Source organism: Hippopotamus amphibius, chromosome 6 (genome assembly GCF_030028045.1).
Source record: "Hippopotamus amphibius kiboko isolate mHipAmp2 chromosome 6, mHipAmp2.hap2, whole genome shotgun sequence".
Taxonomy (NCBI): Eukaryota; Metazoa; Chordata; class Mammalia; order Artiodactyla; family Hippopotamidae; genus Hippopotamus; species Hippopotamus amphibius.
Genome location: NC_080191.1, coordinates 82279506 through 82295430, shown reverse-complemented (window position 1 = coordinate 82295430; position 15925 = coordinate 82279506). Strand labels below are relative to the sequence as shown.

The following is a 15925-nucleotide window of genomic DNA, read 5'->3' as shown; positions in this document are numbered from 1 at the left end:
AAAGGCGGGAACCAGTGCAAGCGCAGGACAGATGCTTGCTTCTTGAGTTTCACTACTCCCAAGGTACAGTTTCCGCGTTCCTTCCAACCCTTACATTCTGGATAATACGCAAGCCCTTTGAATATGTCAGACAGATTCATGGCTGGAATTGTTTATCCAGCTGTTACCTGGGCCTTTATACAGTCGTTTAGTGCAGCAAAACTCTTGGTGATGAATATTTATGACCAAGAGTAAAACAAGAGATATCGGTCAGTGATTGCCATCTTCAGAAGGACTAAAACGTAAACTGTAAAATTAAAAACTATTACTCAAATCCACAAAATTAAATAAGTATAAAAGTTCAGTAATCGACCTCTTCAATGGTGTTTTTGCAAAGTGTGTAGCACTTACATTTTGAAAGCTATGAAGGTTTAAAACTTCTGTAATGATCTGGGGACACCCTGTAGATATGCATTTCTTTGAGAAAACTTGATATCACCATTAAAAATATAAGCTGATAAAGAACTCTTCATTTTTAATTTTTTTCTTTTCATTCATTAAACAAATATGTCATGACGACCACGTGTAACAGGTGTTAGAAAATGCAGGAGAAGCCAGGCTCTGACAGCCCCTCCCCATCATCTGGATGGCCAGGCACACAGAGCCTCCTGGACGGACTCAGCATCAGCACCGGAAACACTGCAGAGGAAACCTGAGGACTGGGGGCTGCTGACCAGACAGCGGCTCCTCCTGACTGCCTTCACAGCCTCCCCAGCATAACCACCAGGACCAACCCAGCCATGGGGGCCACCGTCCTGTCCCCTCACATCCTCCAGATGGATGTCAGATGACACTCTGACCCCTTTTTAATAAAATCATTGCTGCTCTGCCCCCGACACTCTCCATCCCCCTTCTCCTGCTTACTTTTATCCATAGCACTTATTACCAGGCCTGTTATATATTTGTTGATTTGTTCATTGCCTTTCTTGTATACACAAGATATGTAAGCTCCATGATGGCAGGAAATTTGTTACTCATCAGTATATCTCCAGCACCTGGAACAGTGTGGGACACCTGGTGCTTAGTAAATACTTGTTGGATGCATGGATGGATGGAAGGATGGATGGAAGGATGGACAAATGTATGGAAGGATGGATGGATGGAGAAATGGATGGATGGATGGATGGATGGAGAAATGGATGGATGAATGGAGAAATGGATGGATGGATGGATGGATGGATGGATGGATGGTTGGATAGATGAGTGAATTAGTTAAAAACTGAATGAACAGATACTCTAACCTGAACTCCTTGCAGTTGATCCTCTTAACTGTTTCTCTCCAGTTTCCAACATCCTTCCACCATTTTAAAGCTTGCCCTCACTTTTCTAGCTATGAACCTCATTATTTTCAATAGCATTTGGTGTTCTACCCTCATTTATTGACTCAGGCTGCCTGGGATAAACATTTGCTGTGATTCCAGTTGGCTCTCTTGAATAATATGCCCTGGGGGCTTGCCGCTTCCCCCCAGGTGGAATGCGGCCAATATGCGTGCAGGGATGGAATGTTACTCTACACAGTGGCTTCATACAGGAACTACATGTAAGAAGGAGGCACAGGACACACACAAATAAACACCCAAACTAAACTAAACGGCACCCAGAGTGGCCATAGGTGCAGTAAGTGTATACATTCTACGATGACAAGTCCAGTGGGTGAGACAGAGACCAGAAAGATGGCAAGCGGAGAATCCGGAGCCGTAGGTGGCAAAACAGCGGCATCCGTGTGAAGCCTGGTAGGAGTACAAATTGCTACAAGGTTTCTAAAGGGCAAGGTAGAAACGGCTAATAAGATCAAACAGATTCCTACCCTTTCACTAGCATTTCAACTTTTAGAAATTTATTCTATAAAAACTCCTGTAACAACTGGAAACATCCCAAATGCTCATCAGTAAGGAGATGGTTTAATCATGATACCACATGACCATACAATGAAACAGTACAATCTTTAAAAGAATAAACATAGATGTGTTTGTATTGTATTATAATTGTGTTAAGTGGGATGAGGAAAACGCACATTTGTATGAGAGCTGTGATTCACACCCCTGATCCAGATGCTAGGATAATGGATAGATGCTAGGATGATGGAGAGGAATGTTCCCCACATCCCTCTCCTCATAGAAGTTAAATTCAAAGTGGTGAAATGACAACAAACAAACAAATGAAGCTTTAGTAGCGGATGGAGCAGTGCCATGAAGAAATATAAAACATGGCAAGGGGGTAAAGAGTGATGAGGACCAGGAAACACTCTCTGCGGAGGTGATGTTAGGGCAGAGCCTCGAATAAACAGGACAGAAAGGGACGGCAAAGGGCCCAGAAGCAGCGTGCTTGGGGTGTCCAGGCACACGCAAGGAAGGCAGAGTGAGGGGAGGGCAGCCAGCACGTAGGATGGGGGTAGTTCTGAGCGGCAGCCAGGGGCCAGATTCTGTGGCATTTTGGAGCCATGATCATTTCTGTTAATTTTGATGATAAATCACAAGATAACATTCAAGGGAGTGACATATTCTGATTTACGCTTTTAAGAACTCGGCATAGCTGTTATATAGAGACTATTCTGCATTAGCATAACTCATGACATCTTTTATAGACAATTTTGATGAGTCGCAGTGACCCAAAATGAGAGGAAAATGTTCAGTTTTCATATGGTTTATTTAGGAGTGTTTTTAGGCATTTTCTTCAAAGGGGTTTTATGAGGATCGAGAAGTTTATGTGTATATACACATATCTGTATTTTATGTATATGGTTATGTACATAGAGCATTTTTCATGTATTGTTTATGGGTTAAATGATACTAAGTGAAAAAAAAACAGAAAGAAAAATAGAAATGCATATAGAATGTGTAGGTAGAAAAAGCATGGCACTTTATAAAAGTCTGAAAGTTTGTCTAACCTTTCCATATTGCTCTAATCAAATAAATGTTTTAGAATTCCATAACCTTGATATCATTAGGATGCTGGCTAGTGCACTTCCAAGGGACTCGAGGAGGTTGCTCTGAACTTAGAGTTTATCAAGAAAATTATCAGCTAGTATGATTCACAGGGCAAAGATATCCAGCCCCATACTGCGGTCAGAGGGCTGCAGCTGAGTCAAAAGGCCATGCATAGCTGTGAAGCTTGGAATTAGTCATTGGAGTTGGATAGTGCCTGTTCTACCTAGACAAGAGACCTCTGTGTCATGTCAAATGAGATCATGTAAGTTAAGGTGCTGCAAAAATCATTAAATAAAATACTGCTGTTTCTCTTTATAAGCATTGCAGATAGCTGGCAGTTCCAAAACAGTGGTATTTTTCATGTTGGGTTCCAAGTGCTTCTTCTCCTTTAAAGGACATGGTCCATTCATTTAGGTCTGTCCCCATGCAGTTGGAGCATTCCAGATTAGGAGAAACCTATAGTTTCCACAGAACAGTTCAGTGCAAAATCCAGTTTTTCATTGAAGTCGATAACATTGGCAGCAGTAATACAAGGGGTGCATTTTGGCTCATTGGGATTCAGACAGTCTGTGGAACTGGCCAGTGGTCTGCCTTCTGCTGCTACCCCCTTGGCCAAAGCATCCTTTGGCAGAGAGATCTAATTAATCAACATATTCTTCTAGGCATTATTTTTCTGAGTAAACTTTTGCATAATTAACTATTGTGCTTACAGAATCAATCAGTATTCGGGGGGAACCGTCTAAAACAAACTTAGAGTTTCTTTTACTCTCTCCTGTCAGAGTCAGGCCACAAGAAGTTAAAAAGCACCATCCAGAGAAGCACAGAGACGGGAATGGCAGCCGAGATGCGGAAGATGGTGAGGCAGCCGAGCCGGGAGTCCACGGACGGCAGCATCAACAGCTACAGCTCCGAGGGAAAGTAAGTGGCCTCTGCACAGCCGCGTGTCCCGGAGCCAAGGGCCCTGCGGTCACAAGGCAAATAACAAGGCCCCCAGGGTTATCCTGCAGCTTCTTTATACAACCAGGAGGTCAGCCATCTGTTTTAAAACAGCCTGACCTCTTAGGACACACACAGGGGGACACACCTCTGCACCTGGTCACCCAGAACTTTCAAAGGGATGACGAAATGGCGGCTTAATGTGAATAAACTGATTTCTTTCATCCAGAAAAGCTCAGAGTAGTCCATGACCTGAGGCTTATTGTAGAAATGCTACATTTAATGAATTATTTCATATGGGAAATTCATTGTCTGGCCCAGTTGCCAAAATCTGAATTAAAACTTCGAAGTGTGGAACTAATTGTCCGTATTCCTACTTTTCTCCAAACTATTTTGGGCTCTAAGTTGTTGTAAGTCTAACATTCTCATAATTACAACTTAAATTTTGTTTTTAAAACATCACAAATTCATTTTTACCTTAGGAAAAAAGCCCAGGATCTATCTACTTCATTATTTTTCTGATGGAAGAGTTTTAGTTAATCCTGAAATTAATTAATTTTGGAAAAATATAACTAATTTTTTTGTTAACTTGGTGTGATTTTTACTATTTCATATAGCTCCTTCACAAAACCTGCATCTTCCTATGCTTGAGAATTTTTCTGATAAAATTGAACTTTTACTGAGGTGATAGATATTACTAATAAGTAATTATTATCCTATAGTGGGTTACTTGGGAATTGACCATGTACAAGTTTTCCATAATTATTTATTACCATTCAAATATATTTTACCAATCTAATATTAATAATTTATTTTAGTTTACTGGCATTTTTCCATTTTGTTCAGAAAATGAAATAAATTCTGCCAACTTATGTTCACAATACGCTTTCCCATTCCTGAAAGTAGTGAGTCACTTTATTTGATCCAATGAATTGGTGTGCATACTCCCAGCAAGAGACAGCCAAGAACAAAAGTCAGCAGGGATTTCATGGAGTTAAACTTGCTGACAAAATACCAATATTTGCTGAAGTATTATGAAGCAATGTGCAAATAAAAAACTGGAGACATTTTCTGATATAAAAATTAACAAATCTAGATTGGGATTGACATATACACACTACTATATATACAGTAGATAACTAATAAGGACCTACTGTATAGCACAGGGAACTCTACTCAGTACTCTATAATGACCTATATGGGAGAAGAATCTAAAAAAGAGTGGATATATGTTTATGTATAACTGATTCTTTGCGGTACACCTGAAACTAACAGAACATTGTAAATCAACTATGCTCCAATAAATTTTAAAAAATAAATAAAAATTAACAAATCTAATAATATTTACCTCCACCATGGAGGAGCCACTTAACCTCTCATAGATTTATTTTATAGTCTCTGGATGGGATCATGATTGACACCCTAATTCCTTTGATTGTGAAGAAATAATATGTATGAAAGCACATTGGAAACCACCAATCTTTATAGGACCTTTTTATTCCAAAAAATACTTATTGAAGTCCAACAATGTAACAAGCCTGGTTCTTGTTACCCAGGAGACATCAGTAAATAAGAGCACAGGCACTGCTCTTGGGAAGCATGAAGCCTGGGGCTTCAGGCCTTTGTGGTGTAGTGAGAAATTAACATACTTTAACCAATTCACTTCCATTTGAATTAAATAAAAATCTCAGATAATATGAAATTTTAACGCATTCAAAAATGAAGAAATTAAACATTTTGATTTGTAAATAAGAATTTGTACTATGCTATAATAGTTATTCAAGAAATTATTAGCGATTTCTTAACACTTAGCATTAATGCTGCTTAATGTTCATGAGCAATTATTTATGTAGTTCATGACATGAAATTTTGCATCTTGTATCTTATGTCAGTGACACATTTATGTAGGGATTTGTACATATAAAGTGTGCAAGAAACTTACTACATTAAAAACTATGACTGAGCCCTCCTGAATAGAGCATGAGGTCTTTTTTTTAACTTTTTATTTTATATTGGAGTGTAGTTGATTAACAATGTTGTGTTAGTTTCAGGTGAACTTATGGTTTCGGAGTGGGGGAAATGGTGGAGGAGGAGGGATAGTGAGGGAGCTTGGAACTGACATGTACACACTGCTTTATTTAAAATGGATAATCAACAAGGACCCTACTGCATAGCACAGGGAAGTCTGTTCAATATTATGTAACAACATCAGGTCTTCATTTGAACCTTCAGACCTTTTCTCAATCAGCGCTGAGCCTCATATGCTTGGTTCAGGGGAAATGCAAAGAATCAGTAAGTAAACCAGTTGCCTAAGTACTGTTTGATTCATGACTAGAACCAGTCATCTAATGGAAACTAATGAAAAGAATTCTAGAAGATCTAATGTTTTGATGTTTGTCCTTTTGCTAATAGCTTAATATTTCCTGGAGTGAGACTAGGAGCAGATAGTCAATTCAGTGATTTTCTCGATGGACTGGGTCCGGCCCAGCTTGTTGGACGCCAAACCCTCGCCACCCCTGCGATGGGTAAGAATAATTTTTTTCTGCAGGAAAACTAATGTTTCATGGTTGATAAGACCATTTAAAATAGCATAATAGTAATACTAGTGAGAAGCAATGTTTTAGCTCAGGTGTTGCTGGTTTCAAATGACTTCTAATTTCTAATGCATTTTTCTAACTTCAGATATTATGCAAAATGAATAGTCATTAATCTTTGAATTATCAAAATTCTGTTAAGATAGAGAGCCTACAGTAGATCCAAATGTAGGAGAAGGATAGCATTTTATAGCATGGAAAAAACGATGGATTATTCAGTAAAGGAGATTGGCATAAGTGTCTAACTATGCCAAAAAAATTTAATGAAATTGCCTCCCTACTTCAAAACTTAAAAAAAATAATATTTTGGACTTTATTGTAAAATAGAAGCAGGGGGTGGAGAAAGACACTAGAAAATACTGAAAAACCCTTAAGTTAATGTTTCTACACTCTTGTAGTAGGAAAGAACTTCCAAACCAAAGTCAGATAAATCGAAAACTTCTGTTAGCAAAATATGCCATATATAAAGTTAAACAAGATCATAAATGGAGAAAATTATATGTAACATGTGAAATAGATATTTCCTGGAGGACATGAGATTCCAGCTTGAAAGGACCCATGGAGTAGTCAGCAAAATGCATGAGAACAGGTCAAAACAAAGACATCGTCGTGCAATTTTACAGCACCAGAGCTTGATAGAAAACCCGACAAGTTTGCTAAGAGGAAAAATAACTTTATGCAAACTATCAAAAATCTGATTCTCATTGGACTCTTCAATAATAATACTGGAATCCAGAAGATGAGCATTGCTCATCTTACTTCAAAATTCTGAGTATAAATTGATTTCCAGTGAAGAGTACAACAGGCAGCCAAATTATCAAGTAAGTTTGAGGCTAGAATAAATACATATTCAGACAGGCAGGGTCTCAAAAGATTTTCCTTATCCCCAGCATCAATCGGAAAACTATTGGAGGATATACTTCAACAAAAATGAACTAAGTGAACTTAAACATTTTGAACTAAACAAAGAGGAATATGAGATCCAGTAAATAAATGCTTCAAAACAAGGGAGAAATGGATGTAAGAAAACAGCTGCAGAGAGCTTTAAAAGTAACCTGTCCAAATTGTAGCATGTCAGATTCGTAGGATGAAATCTATAGAAAACCTAATGTGTTTGATTTTATGGAAGAGGTAGACAACCAGGAGAGAGTGAGGGGTTGAATTAGTGATAAGTCCATAAGAATGTCAGCAAATGCTTTTTAAAGAGAGTTAGTGAGTGTAGGGAAAAGGAAGAGTGTCCAAGAAATGAGAAGTAATCATAGTATTTCTATTCGCTCAGTTACAAATAATGTTATGTAGTCGTAAATATTAATATTGGCAGAACAAAATAGAAAATTCAGGTGTATGGTGGGGGCAGAAAGGCAGTGAGAGAGAGTGAAATTAGGGGTCAATAATAATATCTAAAACTGAAAAAAAAAAGAATAGAATATATGTATGGTATTTAGAGATAGGGATGTAAATACCAAAAAGTAAAAAATAAATCAGTAAAAGTATTGAGAATTTTTAAAGCAGCGACCTTTGGAAGGCAAGAGGTTGAGAGAGAAGCTGGGAAAATTGTATACTAATAACAAACCTTAGAAAACAGTTTGACTCTTTAAACTATGTGTGCATGTGATTAAAACAAAAACAAAAAGCTGAGCCCCCAGGAGCTAAGGTTTGAAACAAGAATTATTATAAAACTAATAAACAATCCAGAATCACAACATTGATCAATGGGCCAGGCAAATAAAAGGAATTCACAACTGAGAAAATGGAGATGATTCAACCAACAAAAAATAACTTAGAAATAATTACATTTAACATTTTCAGAGATAAAGTATCATATCATTCAGAAAAAAGTTGAACATCTTATAAAAAATGGGTAGAGGGCATGGACAGGCAATACAAAAGAAGGAATACAAACTGAAAATATTTAGAAATGTGTTCAACCTCCCAAATAATCAAAGAAATGCTAATTATTACCTTTTGAACATCAGATTGGCAAAAAGTAGACATTGCTAATAGCAGTATTAGTGGGCTGTGGAAAATGGGAAGACAAATTCTTCTGGTCACAGTGCAAACTGGCACAAACTTTCTAAAGGATCGTTAGCAATATGTGTGGAATTTTTAAATGTACACTCAATTACCCCTAATAATTAAAAATCTGGGAATTCATGCTCAAAAAATAATTGACGGGTTCAAAAATTCCTTTTTAAAGCTGTCCTTTCTAGTGCTGTTTATGACTACAGCAATGTAGATAGAGGGATAGATAGATGGATAGACAGAGAGAGAGGAAGGAAGGAAGGAAGGAAGGAGCGAACTTGTGAAATTGCTAGGATATTTACCAAAACATTAATGGAGGTTTTCTCTAGATAATGGAAATACAGATAATTGAACTTTTTATATTCTATAAAGATGCAGATGTAGAGAACGGACTTGAAGACATGAGGTGAGGGGCAAAGGGAAAGCTGGGACGAAATGAAAGAGTAACATTGACATATATACACTACCAAGTGTAAAATAGATAGCTAGTGAGAAGCTGCTGCATAACATGGGGAGATCAACTCCATGAGGGGTGATGACCTAGAGGGGTGGGTTAGGGAGGGTGGGAAGGAGTCGCGGGAGGGAGGGGATATAGGGATATGTATATAAATACAGCTGATTCACTCTGTTGTACAGCAGAAACTGGCACAACAATGTAAAGTAATTATATTCCAATAAAGAGCTTAAAAGAAAGGAAGTATTATATTCTAGATGACGTAAAGTATAAGAAGTCTTACTAGAGTACAAGAATCACTTAAATATTTCAGTATTTTGCAGTTAAGCAATTTATAAACTAGTATGAGACTCTCGTAAGTTAGATGAGTACCAGAAAAATGAGGAGAAATATTTCAAAATCTGATTTGCAGGTAGGGAAAGAAAAGTGGGGTCGGGGGCTCTAAATATTTGTTCTTTATGAAGATTATGAAAATCATAATTTGGAGTCTGTTATGGACCTCTTTTTTTTTTTTTTTACTTCATGTCTATTTTTTTTAACTACAAAGCAGCTGAAATATTTTTCTTCCTCCATTTGCAGGTGATATACAAATTGGAATGGAAGATAAAAAGGGCCAATTAGAAGTTGAAGTGATTAGGGCACGAAGCCTCACGCAAAAGCCTGGTTCCAAATCCACACCTGGTAAGGAGCAGTGTTACTGTTTGGACAAGAGAATCTTACATGGGCAAAACCTCGAAACATTTGCTGCACTTGAATTTCACATGCTCTGTTTTGCATTATCTGATTGATTAAAAAGGCAGCTTTTCTATGTTCTTTGATTTTATAAAAGTGGATGTCGGTTTTCCTTACACAATTATTCTGTCAGAAAGCGTTAGAGTCTTGTCATGTTAAGACAGGTTTTGTTATGATGGCTTCTTAGCTTGTGTCAGTTATTTTTTTGTGCCCATTTATTAATACAGGATAAAAATTCAGTTCTAATCATAAAAAGGATGAGCTTCTAGATATAAAATGAGCATTAAGATATAAACCTGTATTGTATTGCCAGCCATAAAGCAAATAAGTCAGAATCTTATGATAACTTTGCACACATTTACTTGAAATGAGGAAAATGGCGTTAGTGGCAATATATGGGTTTTAAGAGAGAATTCATGGAGCACTGAAAATTTTAAATGGTTTAAATAATCAATGGGATACTTTCAACAAGCATCTCTATTTGTCTAAGGAAGCATTCTCTAATAAAATCAATTTAACTTGAAGGATTAACTTCTTATCTTTTTTGAAGTTAATTTTTTTAAGGTCTTTATTGGAATGTAATTGCTTTACACTGTTGTGCCAGTTTCTGCTGCACAATAAAGTGAATCAGCTGTATTTATACATATATCCCCATATCCTCTCCCTCCCACAACTCCTTCCCACCCTCTCTATCCCAGCCCTCTAAGTCATCACCCATCCTTGAGTTGATCTCCCTGTATTATGCAGCAGCTTCCTATTTTACAGCTATCTATTTTACATTTGGTAGTGTATAAGTGTATATATGTCAGTGCTGCTCTCTCATTTTGTCCCAGCTTCCCCTTCGCCCCCAACCCCATGTCCTCAAGTCCATTCTCTACATCTGCATCTTTATTCTTGCCCTGTCACTGGGTTTATCAGTACCATTTTTTTTTAGATTCCATATATGTGAGTTAGCATACAGTATGTGTTTTTCTCTTTCTGTCTTACCTCACCCTGTATGACAGACTCAAGGTCCATCCACCTCACTATAAATAACTCAATTTCATTTCTTTTTATGGCTGAGTAATAGTCCATTGTACATATGTGCACATTTTCTTTATCCATTCATCTGTTGATGGGCATTTAGGTTGCTTCCATGTCCCGGCTATTGTAAATAGTGCTGCAGTGAACATTGTGGTACATGTTTCTTTTTGAATTATGGTTTTCTCAGGGTATATGCCCAGGAGTGGGATTGCTGGGTCATGTGGTAGTTCTATTTTTAGTTTTTTAAGGAACCTCCATACTGTTTTCCATAGTGGCTGTACCAATTTACATTCCCACCAAAAGTGCAGGAGGGTTCCCTTTTCTCCACACCCTCTCCAGTATTTATTGTTTCTAGATTTTTTGATGATGACAATTCTGACCTGTGTGAGCTGATACCTCATTGTGGCTTGACTTGCATTTCTCTAATGATTAGTGATGTTGAGCATTTTTTCCTGTGTTTGCTAGCCATCTGCACATCTTCTTTGGAGAAATGTTTGCTTAGGTCTTCTGCCCATTTGTGAATTGGGGTATTTGCTTTTTTGATAATGAGCTGCATGAGCTGCTTGTGTATTTTGGACATTAATCCTTTGTCACTTGCTTTGCTGACAAATAATTTCTTCCATTCTGAGGGTTGTCTTCTTGTCTTGTTTATGGTTTTCTTTTGCTGTGCAAAAGCTTTTAAGTTTTATTAAGTCCCATTTGTTTATTTCTGATTTTATTTCCATTATTCTCGGAGGTGGGTCAAAAAGGATCTTGCTTTGATTTATGTCATAGAGTGTTCTGCCTATGTTTTCCTCTAAGAGTTTTATAGTGTCTGGCCTTACATTAAGGTCTTTGATCCATTTTGAGTTTATTGTTGTGTATGGTGTTAGGAAGTGTTGTTAATTTCATTTTTTTACATGTTGCTGTCCAATTTTCCCAGCACCACTTATTGAAGAGGCTATCTTTTCTCCACTGTATGTTTTTGCCTCCTTTGTCAAAGATAAGGTGCCCATATGTATGTGGGTTTATCTCTGGGCTCTTTACTCTGTTCCATTGATGTATATTTCTGTTTTTGTGCCAGTACCATACTGTCTTGATCACTGTAGCCTTGTAATATAGTTTGAAGTCAGGGAGCCTGATTCTTCCAACTCTGTCTTTCCTTCTCAGGATTGCTTTGGCTGTTCAGGGTCTTATGCGTTTCTATATAAATTGTAAAATGTCTTGTTCTAGTTCTGTGAAAAATGACCATTGGTAATTTGATAAGGATTGCATTGAATCTGTAAATTGCTTCGGGTAGTATAGTCATTTTCACAGTGTTGATTCTTCCAATCCAAGAACTAACTTCTTATCTTTTAATGTTACCTTTGTTCAGCTCCATATGTCAAAGTGTATCTTTTGGAGAATGGGGCCTGCATAGCGAAGAAGAAGACAAGAATTGCACGAAAGACCCTTGACCCCTTGTATCAACAGTCCCTGGTTTTTGACGAAAGTCCACAGGGTAAAGTCCTTCAGGTCAGTAATAGCTGGTTTGACTTTTTGCACTGTAATATGCCCATTATCCATATCGACATTGAAGAGGTGGTCCAACAGGAAGAGAGTAAAGTCCAAATTGTTAATTTACAATATAAGTAATATATAGTATTAAAATGTCTTTTGGTTCTAATGGAAAACAAAATTTTTATTTTCATTCTCCTTTTCTTCCTTCTCTCCATCCTCTCTTTCTACTTTTGCCCTATTTCCCACCCCTTCCCTCTTCTCGATAGATAGATTAGATAGATAGATGATAGATAAATAGATGATAGATTAGATAGATAGATAGATAGGTAGATAGATAGATAGATTATCAGGGTGACCGATGCTAATACTAATATATTGAGCCAGATATGGGATACAGAGAGAGAGGAAGAAAGGAAAGGACCAGCAGATATTCAGGACTGGTTGAAGGTCAGATGCATTATTAGGTGCTTCTGTATACTATGTTTTCTAGATGTTTTGACCACCATTATCCCCATTTTAAGGATTATGTCTTAGGACCACAGGGATTAAATAATTTGGCAAGGTTACTCAGTAAGTTGCAAAGCCAAGATTCACCACCACAGCCTGTGTAAAGCAGGTGAGTTCCTTGGGGAACCTCCACAGGTGACTAGTGGATTGGAAACAGAACCTGGAATAAGTGTAATGGAAATCTTATCTGATGCCAAAGGGAGCCAGATTGTGGTAATTTTCAGCAAGCCCACTGACTTATTAACCTTCTGGTCCAGTCAAAATTGTCAGACAAATCCTCAAAAGGCACCAGCTTACAATTATCATTCAATCTGCGCCTTCACTAACAAGTCTATAATGTAAAAGAAATTTAATGAATATTCTCATTCTTTGTACATACTCCACCATCCACGCACACCATGGTACAGGGAGTTGGGGTGCTTTGCCCTCCTAGCTTGCACATATTTTCATCTGTATATCTCTGTGACCCTGCACTTTGCTTACTAGATAGTAGTTGTTAAAGAAAGTTTTGAATTTATATATGAATAAACTTGTGTATTTATTTTTAACACGGTTTATGTAGACAGTACCCCTCATTGACTAGGGAAACATTATCTGCATTCCATCACATCTACAAATCATGGTGACGTGTCTCTGAGAGTACCTGAATGCTAGTCTCTTCTTATTATTATGCCTCCTTGGTCTTAGTTACATTCACTTCCTCTGCTTCCCTCACTGGCTCACTTTTACACAACAGTTTGCTTTCAACTCTTCAAACATGAAGGAGAGAAGCTCAGGCTTTATTGCATTTCTCTGTCTCTACAGGTGATCGTCTGGGGGGACTATGGCAGGATGGACCACAAATGCTTTATGGGTGTGGCCCAGATCTTGTTGGAGGAACTGGATCTTTCCAGCATGGTCATCGGCTGGTACAAGCTGTTCCCTCCGTCATCACTGGTGGACCCCACACTCACCCCCTTGACCCGCCGGGCTTCCCAATCTTCCCTGGAAAGTTCCACTGGGCCCCCCTGCATCCGGTCCTAATGAACTCACACCAGTAAAACTCTAACTTCAGGAGAATAATCTGAACCAGATATTTCATGATCAAAAGCATTGTTGGAGACAGACAATCAACTTGTGTTTTGCCTGTAGTCGTTTTTCAATAATATGTCCCAATTGTTGTTTAAAACCTGGCTTCACATGACAGAACAAGGCAGTCTATCAAATACAGGAAGAGTCAACGTGCTAGTGAGAATCACTGATGCTTCTAACAATTGAAAGAGAGGAAACTGCAAATTCACACACACACATACACACACACACACACCCCAAATTGAACAAACTGGAAACTCTCACTCTGTGAAAAGCTGTATTTTACGTGTTTTTTTGCACAAACCACAAGCAGTGTTATTTCCCTGGTGTTTGAGAAGTTTTGTTTATTTGTGTTGTTTGTTGATTTTGGTTTCTTGATTTGTTTCATTTTGGTTGGTTTTCACTGTATTTGTTATTTCCATTCGTTTTCAGCTGTGTCATGACAGGCCTCATGATGTTTACAGAGACCCTTCCTTTCTTTTTCCAAAAGCACCAAAAAAAAAAAGGGCTGAAGCAGTCTCTGTAGCATCTCCACAGAGCGTGCACAGAAAGACAAGATGGGGCCAGTGCAGGGTTTCACTGGCTTTCACTGTATAACTCTTCAAGCTCTTATGCACAGAAACCCAGAAAACAAAAAAGTTATCTTCCAAAAACAACCACAGAATCACTTTTTTGAATGAAGCGCATATCTGTTTGCTTTCTCAAACATTAATTTATGTTTTCCACTGTTTAGCATGGAGGACTCTTACAGAACCAAGTCTGCAGCTAGTGCTGGGAACTTAACTAACCGCATCATTATACCTTGGAAACACTCCTTGTAATGCCTTTTCCTTCCTGACATCCAAAAAAAACCCAAAAAACCAAAAAAAAAAAAAAAAAAAAAAAAAAAAAACAAGTATATGCTCATGTGTATAAACCATATGTTTGACTTCCCAGAGTGGTGACTAGAAATGGATTTGAGCCTCAGACAGTTTGAGCCATGCCCGGGCTCCTCGGCCATGTCTCGGTGTAGACACACCACCCGACCTGGAAAGAGCATGGTATGGACTGTGAATATTCCACTGGAAATTCCAGTCCAACTATTCTGCACTCAACTAATGTTTTTATCAAAATTTAGTTTACATTTCTTTGAGATTGATGCAAGCACAAAGCTTGATTTTTTAATGCAAAGTATTTTACTTTTGGGGGGGCAAAAATGAAACCAAGTCCAATTTCAATTTGCATTTTCTTCATCTGAGTTTTCTCGGCCTTGAATTCCCTTGTGACCTTCTGTATATGTGCTACCAACTGCAGACTCTGCAGGTGCATTGAGACCTTCTCCCTCCTTTTACGCGTTCCTTCACTTTTGTGATTTCACAAATAGAGCAGCATGACTTGGAACTGTTCAAAGCTGCATGCACGTTTTGTAAAAAATAAGAAAAAAATAAGAAAAAGAAGAAAGAATAAAGAAAAAGAAAAATGAAAAGAAAAGAAACAAAAGGTTATTTAATGATGTATGTTAGTTCCACATAAGCCAGCTTGTATGTTGCATGTACTTGTACAGTTTGCTTGTTAATTACTCTACTGAAATAACCAAGAAATCTAAGCCATCCATTTTTGTTATAGACATTTTGCAGGTTTCAGCCAGATTCAGTCTGTGAGTCTGGGGTGAAATGTCTATAGATGGACTTTATTTTTTACCCTCTGGAAAATGTGATGTAGTATGGACCAAATTCCTTCTAATAAATATTTTGGTGTAGATTCCTCCTGTGGGGCTGTAACACATGTAGACACTGTGTACACATAGGTTTTAATCCATAGACATACTGCCTGCACCAAGTGAATTATTTATTATTTACACACGCCAGAATGACTTGCCCATTGTTCCCAGGGCACAGATTGACCACTGGTCACCATGCTGAGCAGGAAAGACTGAAGCATTGGTGTACTTCTACTAGATTCCGTTCTGTCTTAGTGGCCAACGATCAACTGATTCTAATTGGGTAGTATCTTTCTATTTTGACCACTTGTCTTAACACTCCCCTGTGCTTTTAAATGAACTTCCAACTCATGTATGTAAACATGTTTAATAAAATTTACTTTTCATGTCAGTTGGCAGCCATCTGTGTTCTATGTTTTGCCAGATATCAACTGCAGGTTCC

General features: G+C 37.9%; 1 protein-coding gene across 50 annotated transcripts in view; it reads left to right on the top strand.

Moving 5' to 3' along the window:
* RIMS1 (regulating synaptic membrane exocytosis 1) overlaps positions 1–13736 on the top strand; it is a 480485-nt gene extending 466749 nt beyond the window's left edge. For all 50 annotated transcript variants that reach the window (XM_057738946.1, XM_057738945.1, XM_057738947.1 and 47 more), the window contains 5 exons: positions 3746–3884; positions 6315–6427; positions 9552–9653; positions 12082–12221; positions 13518–13736. In XM_057738946.1, the coding sequence (XP_057594929.1) occupies positions 3746–3884; positions 6315–6427; positions 9552–9653; positions 12082–12221; positions 13518–13736 (713 nt within the window). The remainder of the gene's footprint in view (positions 1–3745; positions 3885–6314; positions 6428–9551; positions 9654–12081; positions 12222–13517) is intronic.
* Positions 13737–15925: the final 2189 nt, after the last annotated feature.